This window comes from Cnephaeus nilssonii (assembly GCF_951640355.1).
Source record: "Cnephaeus nilssonii genome assembly, chromosome: 12".
In the NCBI taxonomy this organism is placed as follows: Eukaryota; Metazoa; Chordata; class Mammalia; order Chiroptera; family Vespertilionidae; genus Cnephaeus; species Cnephaeus nilssonii.
In genome coordinates, this window is record NC_137083.1 from 40,003,419 (window position 1) to 40,018,913 (window position 15,495).

At 39.6% G+C, this 15,495-nt stretch overlaps 1 protein-coding gene across 1 annotated transcript in view; it reads left to right on the forward strand.

Moving 5' to 3' along the window:
• The window catches only part of LHFPL3 (LHFPL tetraspan subfamily member 3), a gene marked incomplete at both ends in the record, with an annotated part of 331,739 nt that extends 316,897 nt beyond the window's left edge, over positions 1-14,842 (forward strand). The window contains one exon of the mRNA XM_079785447.1: positions 14,568-14,842. Within this exon, the coding sequence (XP_079641573.1) occupies positions 14,568-14,842 (275 nt within the window). The remainder of the gene's footprint in view (positions 1-14,567) is intronic.
• Positions 14,843-15,495: the final 653 nt, after the last annotated feature.

Genomic DNA, 15,495 nt, shown 5'->3' on the forward strand with positions numbered 1-15,495 from the left:
TATTTTTATATTTTTTCCAACCTGCTTTAACCTTAATTATTGACTCTATTTAATTAGGTCAAGACTGGTCTTTTGACAGATTATCTACATCAGTTTAGGTGAATATGTCTTTATTGGTGTTTTAATTTTACTGTGAGAGGAAAGGTATATATTTTCCTGAAATAGTAAAAGTTAAACTCTATAATTTTATAATGGTTAAGGGATATAACTGCAGTCATACAAGCCAAGCTGTCAGTCCTGGTACCTAATTTACTACCGTGACATTCTTCAAGTTTCTTAAGCTCTCTATTCTTATTTCAACTTGTATAAAATAGGAGTAATAATAGCCCCTACTTCATAGGGTTGGAATGAGGTTTAAAGGAGTTGATTCCTATAAGAGAGTGCCTGGCACAAGTGCTCAATAATGTTAGCTATTATTTTTATATAATCAAAATATTTTTAAAAATAAAGGCACTGCTAGTTGTTACTACAATTTCCCTGACAAATTCTTTATTTCCTTTAACATTTGCTCAAACTACAAATCTCATTGGGGATTCTGGGCTCTCAGACACTTAATTGATGACTCTGGCTTTATATAAAAATAATACCATTAATGTTCATGGATCAGCACTGATAACTTGGGAATAATGGATAAGAATTGAGGTATTGAGCTCCTCCTACACATTAGACCCATAACAAACTCCACCTACATGCAACTACACCTGGACCTTCGAATGTGTTGCCTATCTTTGTGAAGGTAGATTTGAAGGTTGAGCCCACAGATTGAGTGCATCAGTACCTAGATGTAAGGGGCACAACCCAGATGCAATCTTATTCAAATTTCCAAGTGTGACAAATGGCAAAAGCATTAGGAAACTTTACTTAGCACTGTCATTCTGCAGATAGCAGAGATATTCACATTGATCACCCACATTTTGAGGAATGAAGACAATATAGTCTTTGGTAACAGCCTCTACAGGATTGGGGTTGTTGAGATGGCCTTGTTTGGAGTGGTTTGGATGGGTTGCTGTTTGGGAGAAATAGCAATGCTGAAAGGGAGAAAGTTTGGACTAGCAAGATTTACCTTACACAGAGTCACTAATGGGAATAGCCAGTATTCGGTCCCAAAGGATCCCAAAGTTAGGCTTGATTCAAGCTGAAGGCAATATTCAGGTCAGAGAGGTGAGCAAGCAGTGAATTGGGTCCTGGAGGAAGAAGGCCCCCAAGTCATGGCCTTTATGAACATTGCTTGCTTTGGTCAAGGTGATCCAACCTTAGCATATGGTTCAAGCTTGCCTTTAAGGGTTTAAGAAAAAAAATGTTACACAGTCAAAGCCAGGAAAGATAGCAGGCTCCAGACAAGCAGGTTAAAAATAATATCAAATGTTGGTCCTACCCTGGCCAGTGTGGCTCAGTTGGTTGAGCACCATCCTGTGCTGTGCACCTAAGGGTCACTGGTTCAAGCCCCAGTGTCTGTCTCTCTCTCCCTCTCTCTCTCTCTCTCCCCTCCTCCCACCCCCTCTTCTTTTATCACTCTCAAAAAAAAATCAATGAAAACATATTAAAAAGAAAATGTTGGTCCCAACATGAAACTGTAAAGCTAAGCAGGAAACCAAGAGAGAACCTTGTCACAAGCTGAGAAAACCCTGCAGAGATCCATGGAGGAACAAACTTGGGAAGCACAGGAGCTCAGTGTTTATGCCACACAGGAGATCTACAAGTGACTTTATTCCCCTTGATCTGGGCCATTTTAACTGCAAATCAGAAATCAGGAACAAGATTATATAACACACTACTTTTGTGTAACATTATATGGTATGCAAAATATTTCTTCCCCCCCAAAAGATGTCTACACCCTAATCCCTGGAACCTGTTGATGTGTTAAATTACATGACAAAGGGGAATTACGTTTGCAACTGCAATTAAGTTTGATAATCATTTTACTTTGTGATGGGGAGATTGTCCTGGATTATCTGAGTTGACTCAATCCAATCACACAAATCCTTAAAAATAGAAGGAGAAGAGGCAAAAGAGAGGGTCAGAGATGTGGTATATGAAAAGGACTAGACTCATTTCAGGCTTTGGAAGCTGGAAAGGGGTCATTAGCCAAAGAATGCAGGCAGCCTCTAGAACAGTGGTTCTCAACCTTTCTAATGCCACGACCCTTTAATACAGTTCCTCATGTTGTGGTGACCCCCAACCATAAAATTATTTTCGTTGCTACTTCATAACTGTAATTTTGCTACTGTTATGAATCGTAATGTAAATATCTGTGTTTTCCGATGGTCTTAGGCGACCCTGCTAGCAGTTCTCAACCTGTGGGTCGTGACCCACAGGTTGAGAACCACTGCTGTAGAAACTGGAAAAGGCAAAGAAATGGATTAACCCTAGTGCCTCCATGAAGGAATGCAATCCTACCAACACCTTGATTTTAGCCCAGTGAGCCCCATTTCAGCATTCTGATCTTAGAACAATAAGATAATAAGTTGGTGTTGTTTTAAGCCACTAAGTTTGTAGTGATTCATTCAAGTAGCAACAGAAAATGAATACACATTACAAATGAGGAAATGTCTAATCTAGATTGTGTTTGACTCTAGAATCAACAAAATTACAATTTGTCCCAAATGATATTTCTTTTATATATAAAAATCAGCTTCTCTTTGAAAACTACAAATAATACCTTGACAAGGGAGAGCACACAGTGTTGTAGGCTGGATAATGTGTGTTCGTCTTTTTATCCCCTAGAGCTGGGCTCATATAAAAATAGGGACCAGAACCAAGGTCCAGATCATGGCTGCTCTAGACCAGCGGTCACCAACCTTTTGGACCTCATGGACCACCAGAATCTAGACTGTTCTTAACTTCCATTCAGAATTTTTAAGTACTCATGGTCATATATTGGTCTCCAATAAGAATTAATATTCCCTACTCTGGGTGAACATGCAACTGGTATTCTGGATTCAAATAGCGATAAAACAAAACAAACAGACAAACCTGAAAGAAGCAAAGAAATTCTTTAGTGAAACGTTTGAACAAGTGTACTGTCCTATCACTGTATTAAATGTTTCTAACTAAGCAGTTTATCAGTAATTTATATGAGCATCACCCCAGAATTTAAAATGCTTTAGATCAGCAAAGTACTATAATTCCATCAGAATACCTCAGCCTCAGATATAAGAGTGGTAAATAAATTACAATAGATTTTTTTTTTTTAATACCAAGAAGGAACCTGGGGCTATGGTTAAAGGATGAAAGTACAGGGCCTCGAGGGGAGGAAAGATCCCTAAGGCAAAGAGCAAAAGCCCAAGCTCCCTGCTCAGTCTCTAGAACCTTCCCCACAGCTACTCTAGTGCCCATGTTCAAAGCTAACATACCTTCTGGGCATTTCACTGGCAAGTTAAGACTGGGTTAAGTTTTATGTTAGCCAAGGGAAGGCATTGTTCTTCAGACATTATTCTTCAAATGTCATATTGATCAAGGTTTTATCTATAACATTTTGGCTACTGCTTTTAGAATTTGAAGTTGAAAGATGTGTGAAAATCTTTTGACAGAACGTTTAACACGCTGACTTCTCTCACCATCTCTTGAACTGGATTTTGTCCTATACCTTTTTTTGATAACTACTGACAGTTCCAATTTGGTTTCTCTGGGAGCACATTCTTGTTCTAAAGCAGCAGCATTCTCAATAAAAATATAAATTACTGGAAAATTTTACGATAGATTGGTCATAGCCTAACATATCTCAAATTATTTTCCCAAGTCTGAATAAATAAATTTTTTCAAAGGAGCAGCAAAGAGAATGGAAGTCTGAAAAAAACAAAATTTAAGGGAAATCTGATGAGGGCAGGGAGCAAGAAATTTAAAAACTCAAATAATGGTCTTTTACTTTAGTAGTTTTTGTTTTAAATGTAATAAATCAGTTCCCTGGAGTCCATGTAACCTTGATCTTATGTATCCAAGGGACAAGATGTTCAGATGGAGGAAATAACACTGAAGAGGAGCACATTAGGCATAAGGAACAGTCAAACCCGAAGATTTGCTATCCAGAGCCCCACGGTGCTGTGCTGCTCTTTTCATTGCAGTGGAAAATAATTCAGTGCCTCGTCTAGATCATGTCTGACCTGAATGATATTATAAGCTCTCCCTGCAAGAGATTGACAGCACTCCATCCCTTATGCAACTTTTCTTTAAACTAAATAAGGACCAGGACTGGGGCAGAGGAATGGATGGATGGATGGGTGGATAGATAGATAGATAGATAGATAGATAGATAGATGATAGATAGATAGATAGATAGATAGATAGATAGATAGATAGATAGATAATCAGCCAAATTGTGAGAAAGTGTAACCTGGGAGCCTATTAAACATGTGCAAATATGGCATCTGATGCCTCCTTGAAAGTAAGGGTGATTGGAGAAGCACTCTTTTCTTGAACTTGGTTCCACTCTAATATTTTTAGTGTACTATATATTTTTCCATGTGTTTTCTTTGAACAGTTTTTGCCATTTCAAGTTTCTAAAGCATTAACCCTTTGCACTCGCTTGCTTTTTTCTCGATTCCTTTATTCTAATGCTAACCGTATCGAGTCACACTCGACATCCGAGTGCAAAAGGTTAAAATGTTACTTCAAAGGCATAAAATTAAAAGTGATCAACCTGTGTAAAAGAAAACTGTGCTGCCATCATTGGTGCCAAATTCTGTTTCAGGGAAGTGTCTGCAATGGGCACTCTATTCCTGGTGACTCAATCCCATAGTCGTCTAACTCAATCATCTGAGAAGGAATTCAATGGCTCCTAAGGCCACCCCTTCAACTGAGAAATTAAATGCTGATAAATTGGCTTGAGGTTCCGACCTTGTCTAACTCTAGCCAACGGCGCTAGAGTCCCATGGTGAGTCAGAGTGGAAAGCAAGTGAAAATGTTGCCTAAGTCAAGGGCTCACCTGCAAATTTCAGACATGTTTGTGACCTGCCAGCACTTTCAGTTGTATGTTTATTGAGATGTTCATTAAAACACTGTCTTTTGAAAGAAATAAATATTCACAAAACTTAAATAGAACCTAATTGATTAATGAATGACATGAATTTTTACCTTAAGCAGGAATTATTCTACATACTAGAGGCCAAGTACACGAATTCGTGCACAGGTGGGGTCTGGCTGGCCCTCCCTGATTGGGCCAATCGGGCCAGGCTGGCCAGGGGGAGGGACCACAGGTGGTTGGCTGACTGGCCCCACCCACAGTCGAGGTAGGGGGGGCCAATCGGGGGCAGGGCCAGTCAGGGGAAGGGGCCTTTATAGCCAACTTAAAATGTCAATCCAAAAGATAGGGATGGCCGAAACCGGTTTGGCTCAGTGGATAGAGCATCGGCCTGCAGACTCAAGGGTCCCAGGTTCGGTTCCAGTCAAGGGCATGTACCTTGGTTGCAGGCACATCCCCAGTAGGGGGTGTGCAGGAGGCAGCTGATCGATGTTTCTCTCTCATCAATGTTTCTGACTCTCTATCCCTCTCTCTTCCTCTCTGTAAAAAATCAATTAAAAAAAAAAACATTCAAAAGATAGGTATGAATAAATAAATAATTTTTAAAAAAAAGAAAAAAAAGATAGGGATGATTTTCTTGTGACATGTATAAAACTAAATTACATATATTTATGCAGTAAAACTTCATTAATTCCCATCCCACACACTTAGAATTAATAAGTACTCTAATGTTCTTGGCACTACATATAAGATGAAATTATGATTAGGTGAAATACTAGTGTAAACAAAAGAAATATTTATACATACAAAAGCTAACAGCTTCTAAGTGTTATTTAAGTAGTAGCTCTTATACTCAAAGAATAAATGTCTAACTTATAAACAATATGCTAAGCACTGCCAAGACTGTGAGTGTTCTTAGAACTAAAACTAATACTCTAAAGTGATTATAGCAAGCATCATTACTATTGATAAGTAAAGGATAATAGCATCGATGGTGTTAAAACCATAGGTTCCAAAGCTAGACTGCCTGAATTCAAATCCTGGTTGTATTGTTTGTGGGCTCCTCATCTGTACAAAAGAAAATAATGTTGGGGTTGGCGGAAAGCAATGAATGACAGCCCTCTGTTCCCCCTCTGCAATGGCCTAAATACTTATGTTCCCCCAAAATTAGTAGGTTGAAACACTAATCCCAGTAGTAGGAGCTGGAGCCTTTGGGAGGTAATTAGGTAATGAGTGTGGAGCCCTCATGTGGGAGATTAGTGTCCTTATACAAAGAGGCCAGAGAACCAGCTAGCTCTTTCCACCATGTGAAGTTAGGACAAGAAGTCAATCTACATACAACCTAGAAGAGGGTGCCCCACAGGAATGGACAATGCTGGTACTCTGATCTCAGACTTCCAGCCTCCAGAACTGTGGGACCCTCTCAAGCTCCCTCCCAAGCTCTCAACCAGATGAGAGAGAGAAGAGCTGGCAGATGGAGACCAAAATATCCCCTTTATTATGAGAAAGGCTGAAGAATATGGATCTGGGTTTCTTCGCTAAAAGGGCTTTCTAATCTGCACCCCTAGAAGTTGGCATACTTATCTTCCTACTCCCCGGCAGCACTGGAAACCCAAGCCCAGGCTGTATAAAATCTGCCTCCCCAGGGAGGGGAACATAGGTTCCCACAAACAGGAATAGAGTGCCCATTGCAGACTCTTTCCTGAAACAGAATTTGGCACCAATGATGGCAGCACAGTTTTCTTTTACACAGGTTGATCACTTTTAATTTTATGCCTTTGAAGTAACATTTTAGTGCTTTAGAAACTTGAAATGGCAAAAACTGTTCAAAGAAAACACATGGAAAAATATATAGTACACTAAAAATATTAGAGTGGAACCAAGTTCAAGAAAAAGAGTGCTTCTCCAATCACCCTTACTTTCAAGGAGGCATCAGATGCCATATTTGCACATGTTTAATAGGCTCCCAGGTTACACTTTCTCACAATTTGGCTGATTATCTATCTATCTATCTATCTATCTATCTATCTACCTATCAATCAATCAATCAATCATCTATCATCACCTATCTATCTGCCATCTATCTGAGCTAAAGAGAGGAAGGGGCTCAGCTGGTACTCCAGTTCCTCTCCACCAGATATTCCTCGGGGAACTCACCCCATCTCCATGGAGATGAACAAGAAATGAGATAAAGGGTCAAGGGTATTTCAGGAAAAATTCCTCTTTGTGAAAACTAGAGGAGCCAGGAAGAAGTGTTCTCATGCTGCCCTTTGCTTTGTTTGAGAATTAAATGAGATGGTGTATGGGTGGTGCACCCCATTCGTGATGAGTATTATTGTCATTATCAAGACGTCAATGAATTTTATTGGATCTGAGACATATATCAAATGCCAGCTAGTAGCATTCTAGAGATCAGAACTGCATTGTATTTTTAAGTTCTAAATTCTGATTTGCATTATATTTGGCTATTAGCCCTCAAAGTTGGAGCAAATTAGCAAGTTATGTTTACAATTGAATGTTTTTCCTTGTGTCTGGTATCTATACTAATAATAGAGGAATATGCAGATTGTCCAGGACAATCCAGGAATATGCAGATTGTCCAGATTGTAATAGAGGAATATGCAGATTGTCCATCACAGTAACGACCAAACAGCAGGTTGCATAGGGCAACAAGGCTGGCAGGGGGGCAGTTGGGGGCAACCAGGTCGGCAGGGGGGCAGTTGGGGTTACCAGGCCAGTGGGGGGAGGCAACCAGGCCGGCAGGGGGGGCAGTTGGGGGCGACCAGGCTGTCAGGGGGGCAGTTAGGGGCAATCAGGCAGGCAGGCAGGTGAGCAGTTAGGAGCCAGCGGTCCCAGATTGTGAGAGGAATGTCTAACTGCCAGTTAGGCCCAATCAGGCCTAAACCGGCAGTCGGACATCCCCCGAGGAGTCCCAGATTGGAGAAGGTGCAGGCTGGGCTGAGGGGACCACCCCCCCACACACACACACGTGCATGAATTTCATGCACCGAGCCTCTAGTCATTCTGTAAAAGGGAGTTCTCTGCAGTGGGTGAAACCTGTGCTCGGAGTGCAGAGCTCACTTCACACAGGTACAGATGCCTTTACTCAGGCAGTTAGGGCTGAGTGTCTGGGCAGAGTAGCAAAGCTCTAATTATCACACACAACTTTCTAACTCTTCCCTTTGAGACCCCAGTGTTTATTTACACTTTACCCCCCCCCCCCCACACACACACACACACCACCACCACCCCTTTCTAAGGTATGTTTATCTTTTGTGTTATGGCCCCAAGTTAAATGCCCATAAAATGATACTGGGTTTAAAATCAAAATTTATCAGGAGACCATTTGATTTCTCCACTGGACTCTAAACCACAGTAAGTCATGCCCTGGCTTGTCTAGTGACTCGGTTTTCCAGAGGTAAACTGAGGTATGAATATAATACCTTTTTCAAATATATAAATACCATACTTAGCTCAAGTTTGCTGGCCATGTGCTAATGAAGACACTGTAGGAATGATTCTTGTGTCCCCTTTCTCAAGTGGTTAGAGTGAGAGTCCTCCTGTGCACATTCCCCACCACAGTCTGGCAGCTGTGAGGGCATCAGTGTCTTCTGTTACTGTATGCCTGAAAAACTGATAAAGTTAAGTGGATGCAGGTTCATTTTTTTAAAATATATTTTATTGATTTTTTTTTTACAGAGAGGAAGGGAGAGGGATAGAGAGTTAGAAACATCGATGAGAGAGAAACATCGATCAGCTGCCTCCTGCACACCCGCCCTGGGGATGTGCCCGCAACCAAGGTACATGCCCTTGACTGGAATCGAACCCTGGACCCTTCAATCCACAAGCCGACGCTCTATCCATTGAGCCAAACCGGTTAGGGCATTGTTCACCAAGTTACCTTTGAGTGTTTCAACAGCATGAGGCAGTTTATCATGCTTTTTGTGCAACTGGGCATAGACTTTTTAAAGAATGAATTTAGACTTTCTCTTCCTGTCCAAAAAAATAAGCAGTGCTCAGGCTCCTGATGTTAACAGTCCTGATTAGGACAGTTGGACCAGCAAAATCAGGAGACCCAAGTGACCCAAATCATAGGCCGGCCCCCTGTTGCTTTTTTCATCTCACTTCCTTTTCCTTTTGAGAAAGACCCAATTAAAAACATTTGTGGGTTTTTCTAAGGATGTTTCCTTCACAGAGTTTACATTCAGCTCTTTGGGGGGAAAAAATTAAAAAACAAATCCCTGAGCAATTAGTGGCTCTGGGGAACCAATAGCTATTTGTGTCCTATTTGGTAAGAACCCAGTGTGGACATCCATCTCTACACAGAGGTTCCCCTCAGGATGCAGATGCTTCCTAATCATTTGGAATATGCTTAAAATTGTAATCACAATCATGCCCTCACAAGGATGCCTTTATTATGTATTTTAGATTAGAAGATGTCATGAAATCATACAGTAAGGACACAGTTTTCTTTTCATCCTTCTTCTCTGCTCTCCTCCAACTTGGCTCTCGTTTCTCTTCAACATTCAAGAATGTCCCTCTGATATACTTGCAGAAAACCTGCTGCCAAAATGAAGGAATAGATATAGCTGCACGTAAGGTAGTCATTTCCTAGGTGACATTCTAATAAGAAACCCATTTTTGGATAATAGCCCAATTGGAACTAATTCTCCAGTATCCCTCGTGGTCAGAAAATAGCATGTCCAAATTCATCAAATGTTCCAGTGCTTTGTAGAGTCTACTGTTTAGTGTAACTATGGTGTTACATCTCACAGGATGAATAATTTGTAAAGAATTAGAAGCAATTAATTATAAAGCCGAGAGGAATAGTATTTAATTTTTTATTGACTGAGACATTAGCCTAGGATCTTGCAGGTACTTCTTAGTCAGGATTAGGAACAGCTGTTTGTTTTCAGTGGCTATACAAATCGTGCAGGTTAATAAGGTTCTGGCTAATCGAATGCCAGAAAACAGAATTTATTATAGCATTCAAGCATTAAGGCAGAGCATAATAATACCTTTCCAAAGAAACCAACAGAGCCTAAGCTATTTTAATGGCTTAAATTAATCTTAAACACACTATAACTTTCGGGGCCTCAGCCTTTCAAAAATAAAACAGCCAAGTAGAAGAAGTTTGGATAGGGCAAGGAAGAAAATGTATATTTTGATAATACATTGTCAGAAAATAAAATGTGTTATGCAACAGTTATCTAGAAACACAGCTTTAAAAAGGATAGTATTTATTTAAAAATTGGATTTTAATCAGAGATTTCACTTACGTTTTGAACACTTTTTAATGCAATTGTTTTATTTTTCAGTACCCTATTATATAAGCATTCAGATTTTCCAAACATATAAATTATAAAAATATTATATCTGTCACTTTAATAGAAGGCAAACAAAAAGGGAGTAAAGAGTCCAACACATATTCCAGTGCCTGTGGCCAGAAGGACATCTGGAGTACACTGCTGCTGGGGCGGGGGGAGGAGAGACCTAACCCTTGGTTTGGTTTCCCCAGGAGACCAAACCCTGACCTTGTTAGCCCAGTTTTTATATTAAGATTTCTCTGAACAGCCAACACCCTTAGACTATGGAAAATAAGAACTTCATTTTTAAAATTCTAATTTTATAACAACATAAAACTAAGCACAATTGTATATTATATCTTTTATTTTTCAGATTCTTCACTTAAAATAGGCTTTGAAGATAGGGAACAAGGGATTGCCATTATTCTATACTTTTAGTTTCAGAGTGCTAATTCTGCCTCTGCTCTTTTTATCCCCATTTCTAAGTTCCCATAAATGGAAACTTTTAAGATAATCAGTCTACCCTGAGTGCAAAAGAAGATGTCTTTGTCGATGTCACCATTCCACAAACATCCTGTTCCAGTGCATTTGTCCTGTGATGTCCAACAATTTGCCTGAACTAGTCAATGGAGATTTCTATTATGTTTACTAAAGCTATAAGTCATTCTCCAAGGGATTCCCATTCATAAAAGAAAAATATTTGATTTTTTCTTTATAAGACTAATTTTCTCATAGACAATATTATTTTATATGTAAAAAAGCACTTAGAATATTTTTTAAGTATTCCAAGGAACATAGCATCCTTAGAGGTGATTTTTCTGAACTATGTTTTGGATTCAAAGATCTTCTGTGTCTTCTCAAACAAAATGAATTTTTGCTCATGAAAGCCACATATTTTTAAAATACACACATTGTTATTGCTAGACAATTCCTTAGAGAGAATGTTGGTAAGAGTGCTGAGAGATTCAAAGAGAACAGGAATTTGAAAATATTTCATATCATTAACTTTACTTTTTTCTAATTATTCTTCTTCCAAGTACTTATAATCTGATGTCTAGTCATAACAAAATTGTCTCTGTAACTAGACCTTTTATAGTTTTTGTGACCTTGAGTAGTTGTGATATTGACTTCTATAAACTATATTTAGAGTATACTACCTAACCATTATAATTCATATATTCATTCATTCACTCCCCCATTCAAAAGTATTTTAATGCCAACTATGTATAAGGTGCTATGAATATGATGACCGACCAAAGACTCTTTGCTCAGAAAGCTTATAGTCTATTAATTGAGATAATACTTGCAAATAAATAACAAATATAAAAAGTAACAGGGATTCTAAGGTAGGTATAGTCAACAGCTATGGGAGTTCAAAGACGGGCAATTGTGATATTGTGATTTATAATAAGAAACATGTATTTTTCTTCTTCCACTGTTCCTGGCATAGAGCTTCTAAAAGATGTTTCTTGCTATGTGAATAAGGTGACTTTAGGAACTCACCTAAGGATGGGGGTTGGTTGCCAGGAGAACCAACATGTGATTAGGGGGTTGGAACTTTCAGTCCCATCCTCTTGACCTCTTTGGAGTGGGAAGAGAAGAGGCTGGAGGTTAAATCAATCCCCAATGGCCAATGTCTTAATCAATCATGCCTAGGAAGCCTCCATAGAAGCCCCAAAGGGTGGAATTGGGAGAGCTTCCGGATTGGTGAACATGTGGAGGTGCTGGAAGTGGTGCACTGGGAGAAAGCATAGAGGCTCTGCTCCTTTCCCATACCCTTTCCTACACATCTGTTCTGGCTGTTTCTGAGTTAAATAGATTCTTTTGTAATAAACAGCTAATCTAGTAAGTAAAATGTTTCCCTAAATTCTGTGAGCTGCTCTAGAAAATTAACTGAACACGAGAAAGGGGTCTTGGGAACCTCTGATTTATATAGCCAGTGAGTCAGAAGTACTGACCTAGATTTCCCATTGGCACCTGCAATGGAGGGGTCATTGGAACCTCCAATTTGTAGCCAGTTATCAGAACACAGGTAATAATCTGGGATTGAGACTGGCATTTGAAGGGGGGAGCAGTCCCTTAACTTGCGGAATCTGGTACTATCTCTCAGTAGATAGCGTCAGAATTGAATTGAATTGTAGGATATCCAGTTGGTGTCTAGGTACTGTTTGTTGAGGTGGTTGGGAAACCCCACAGACACACTAAAGATACCAATTTAGCAATATTCTAGGTTAAGAATTTGAGATGGCTTGCTTTATGGAGGATGTTGCATTTGACTTGAATGTTAAAAGATTTTAAGAGTGAACATTTAAGGACAATTGTGGGAAATACTCCAGGCAGAAGAGAAAATAAAGAGATTCAAAACCTTGGTGTGTGAACAGAGTCATGTCTAGTTCAACCCAAGTGGAGAGTACAAAGAGAAAGGGGACTGGAAAAGTAAGTGGGGGCTGGATCATGGGGCCTTTGAATTCCCTGACTAAGATGCGTGTTCTTCAGTACCAATGGGGAGCCAGCAAAAAGGCTTGGAACACGATGGTCTAAATGGTAATGTATAATCTGTATTCCTGTGAGGGTATACTGAAGGTTGAGGGAAGTTAGGGTACCCTTTAGAAATAATGAAGGTTTCAAGTAGGGAAGTGTCAATGGCATAGGAGATACTCAATAAGTAGTTGTTCATTTAATGAGTGAATAAATTAAGGAATTAATGAATGAACCCACCTGTTCAGAAAGCTCTTTATAACCTAAACCAGTGATGGGCAACCTTTTGAGCTTGGTGTGTCAAACTTCGCCAAAAAACTGAGCATAACTCGGGTAGTGTGTCACTTTGAGGAAAAAACATTATTTTGCAAATGTTTCATCCTCGGCATGCGGCCGCCTTAGCGGCCGCGTGTCATCAGAAATGGCTACGCGTGTCAGTGCTGACACGCGTGTCATAGGTTCGCCATCACTGACCTAAACTGTTATCATTTACTACTAAATAATTCAATTAAATATAAAGAGAGTGGCAACAATAGCCACTTACCTTCTTTATTTTCAAAGTAACATATTCTTTATTTTTTTAAAAAAAAGCATCCATATAATTCCCACACTGATATTTAGGAAGTAGAATACAAGTATTATCCTTAAATTTGTGAATTTCCATAAAACTCAGTGGTGCCACACCATGTTGCAGTGCTTTTCAGCTTTTTAAAAAATTAAAAAGAACAGAGAATAGGATAGACAATATCAGAGTAAATTGCATGTGGAAACTTTTTAGTGTGTGCGTGTTTCAGAGATCAAACATAAAATTATATTTTACTGTGACTCAAAGTCAATATACCCTCTGGCATTGTCCATGTTATCCTAGACCCTTATCTGTCTCTGTCATAGCTCTTCAAAGCCAGCATTGAATTATCCTTCTGTGGTGTTATGATTTCTTCTGCATATGATTCCTATTTACAATGGAAGCCTTATACAAATACACACCAAAATTCAATTTTTTTAGTATTTTCTTACAGATCAACATCCCTTCACTTCTCTCAGAATGCCTGGGCTCACTCTGAAGTGCATTCCTACAGCTCCTACAGGGTGCTGGGCTGCTTTTTTTAAAAAAACTTATCTTTATTGTTGAAAGTATTACAGATGTCCCCCTTTTATATATATACTAGAGGCCCAGCGTGCGAAATAGCGCATGGTAGCCCGTCACTGCTCACTGCATGAGCCACCCCACCCTGCCGAGAGAGCTGCCCCACCTTGCTGCACCGTGAGAGCTGCTGCTCGCAGGCCAGGGGAGGGAACGAGAGGTGCTCAATGCACCTCATGGTGACTGGTCATTTGGTCATCCTGGTCGTCATGGACACTAGCTTTTTATATATATGGATTCTGTTTTATTGATTTCAGAGAGGAAGGGAAAGGGAGAGAGATAGAAACATCAATGATGAGAGCGAATCATTGATCAGCTGCCTACTGCACAAGCCACTGGGGATCAAGCCTGCAACCTGGGAATCCAACCATGACTTCCTGGTTCATAGGTCAATGCTCAACCACTGAGCTATGCCAGTGGGGCCAGATGTTCCTTTGGGGGAGGGGCTGCTTTTAAGTTAAAGTGTGTGTGTGTGGGTGGGTGGGAACATCCATCCCAGGTAGGATGCTAAAATAAAATGTATGGCCCTAGCTGTTTTGGCTCAATGGATAGAGCATCGGCTTTCGGACTGAAGGATCCCAGGTTTGATTTCGGTCAAGGGCACATTTAAAGTGTGTGTGTGTGTGTTTTTAATTTATGTTAACTCCTTTCATTTTCTTTTTGTTTTTGCCCTCTCTCTCAGCGGCCTGCCTTGTGCTTGGCTGTATGATCTTCCCTGATGGCTGGGATTCAGAAGAAGTAAAACGGATGTGTGGAGAAAAGACAGACAAGTACACCCTCGGGGCTTGCTCCGTCCGCTGGGCGTACATCCTGGCTATTATTGGGATTCTGGATGCCCTGATCCTCTCGTTTCTGGCATTTGTGCTTGGTAACCGACAAGACAGCTTGATGGCTGAGGAACTGAAGGCTGAAAACAAAGGTAAGATTGCTTTGGAGAACTCTTACCTGGACGTCTAAACACAAAAACAATACTTTCTATTATTTCTTATCAAGTATCAGTGCTTCCCCTGTGGGTCTAATTTGCTACATCTTTTAATGCTATCTAGTTTCCCCCAGACTTAACTACAGAAGTTTCTACAATTAAAATATTTCATTTTTACATTTACCTTTCTGAAGCTCTCCGAGTCCACTATTATTATTTAAATACATTTTTTTCCAGTTTCTTCTCTTCCTGAGTTAATGGCTATGAATAGAACTTTGTTTTGTCTATTTGACTAAACTGTTCACAATCACTTTATTTGAATTCAGACTCATTCTCTCAGAGAAAAGTAGTGATACTGGCCCCAAAGTTATAGTTAGATATTTAAGTAATTACCTAATTAGCTGAATTTTAAATGTGTTATCTGGATAATCAAAAGTCCTCAGATTTCTCAAAAATAAAATACCTTCTGAAACACAAAGAAACTAGGATATAAAACAGGACATTGACTAGTGGATGATACAGAAATATTATAGTAGGTCAATAAGGTATCAAGTCGTTATTCAAGATGAATCTTTTAATTTTCTTTCTTAGATTTCTAAACCAAATTCTTGGGATAGAATTTACTGTCTCTGTATAGACTTAGATTCATTTAACTGTTTTCTACTTATATTATCTTTAACTTTAACAC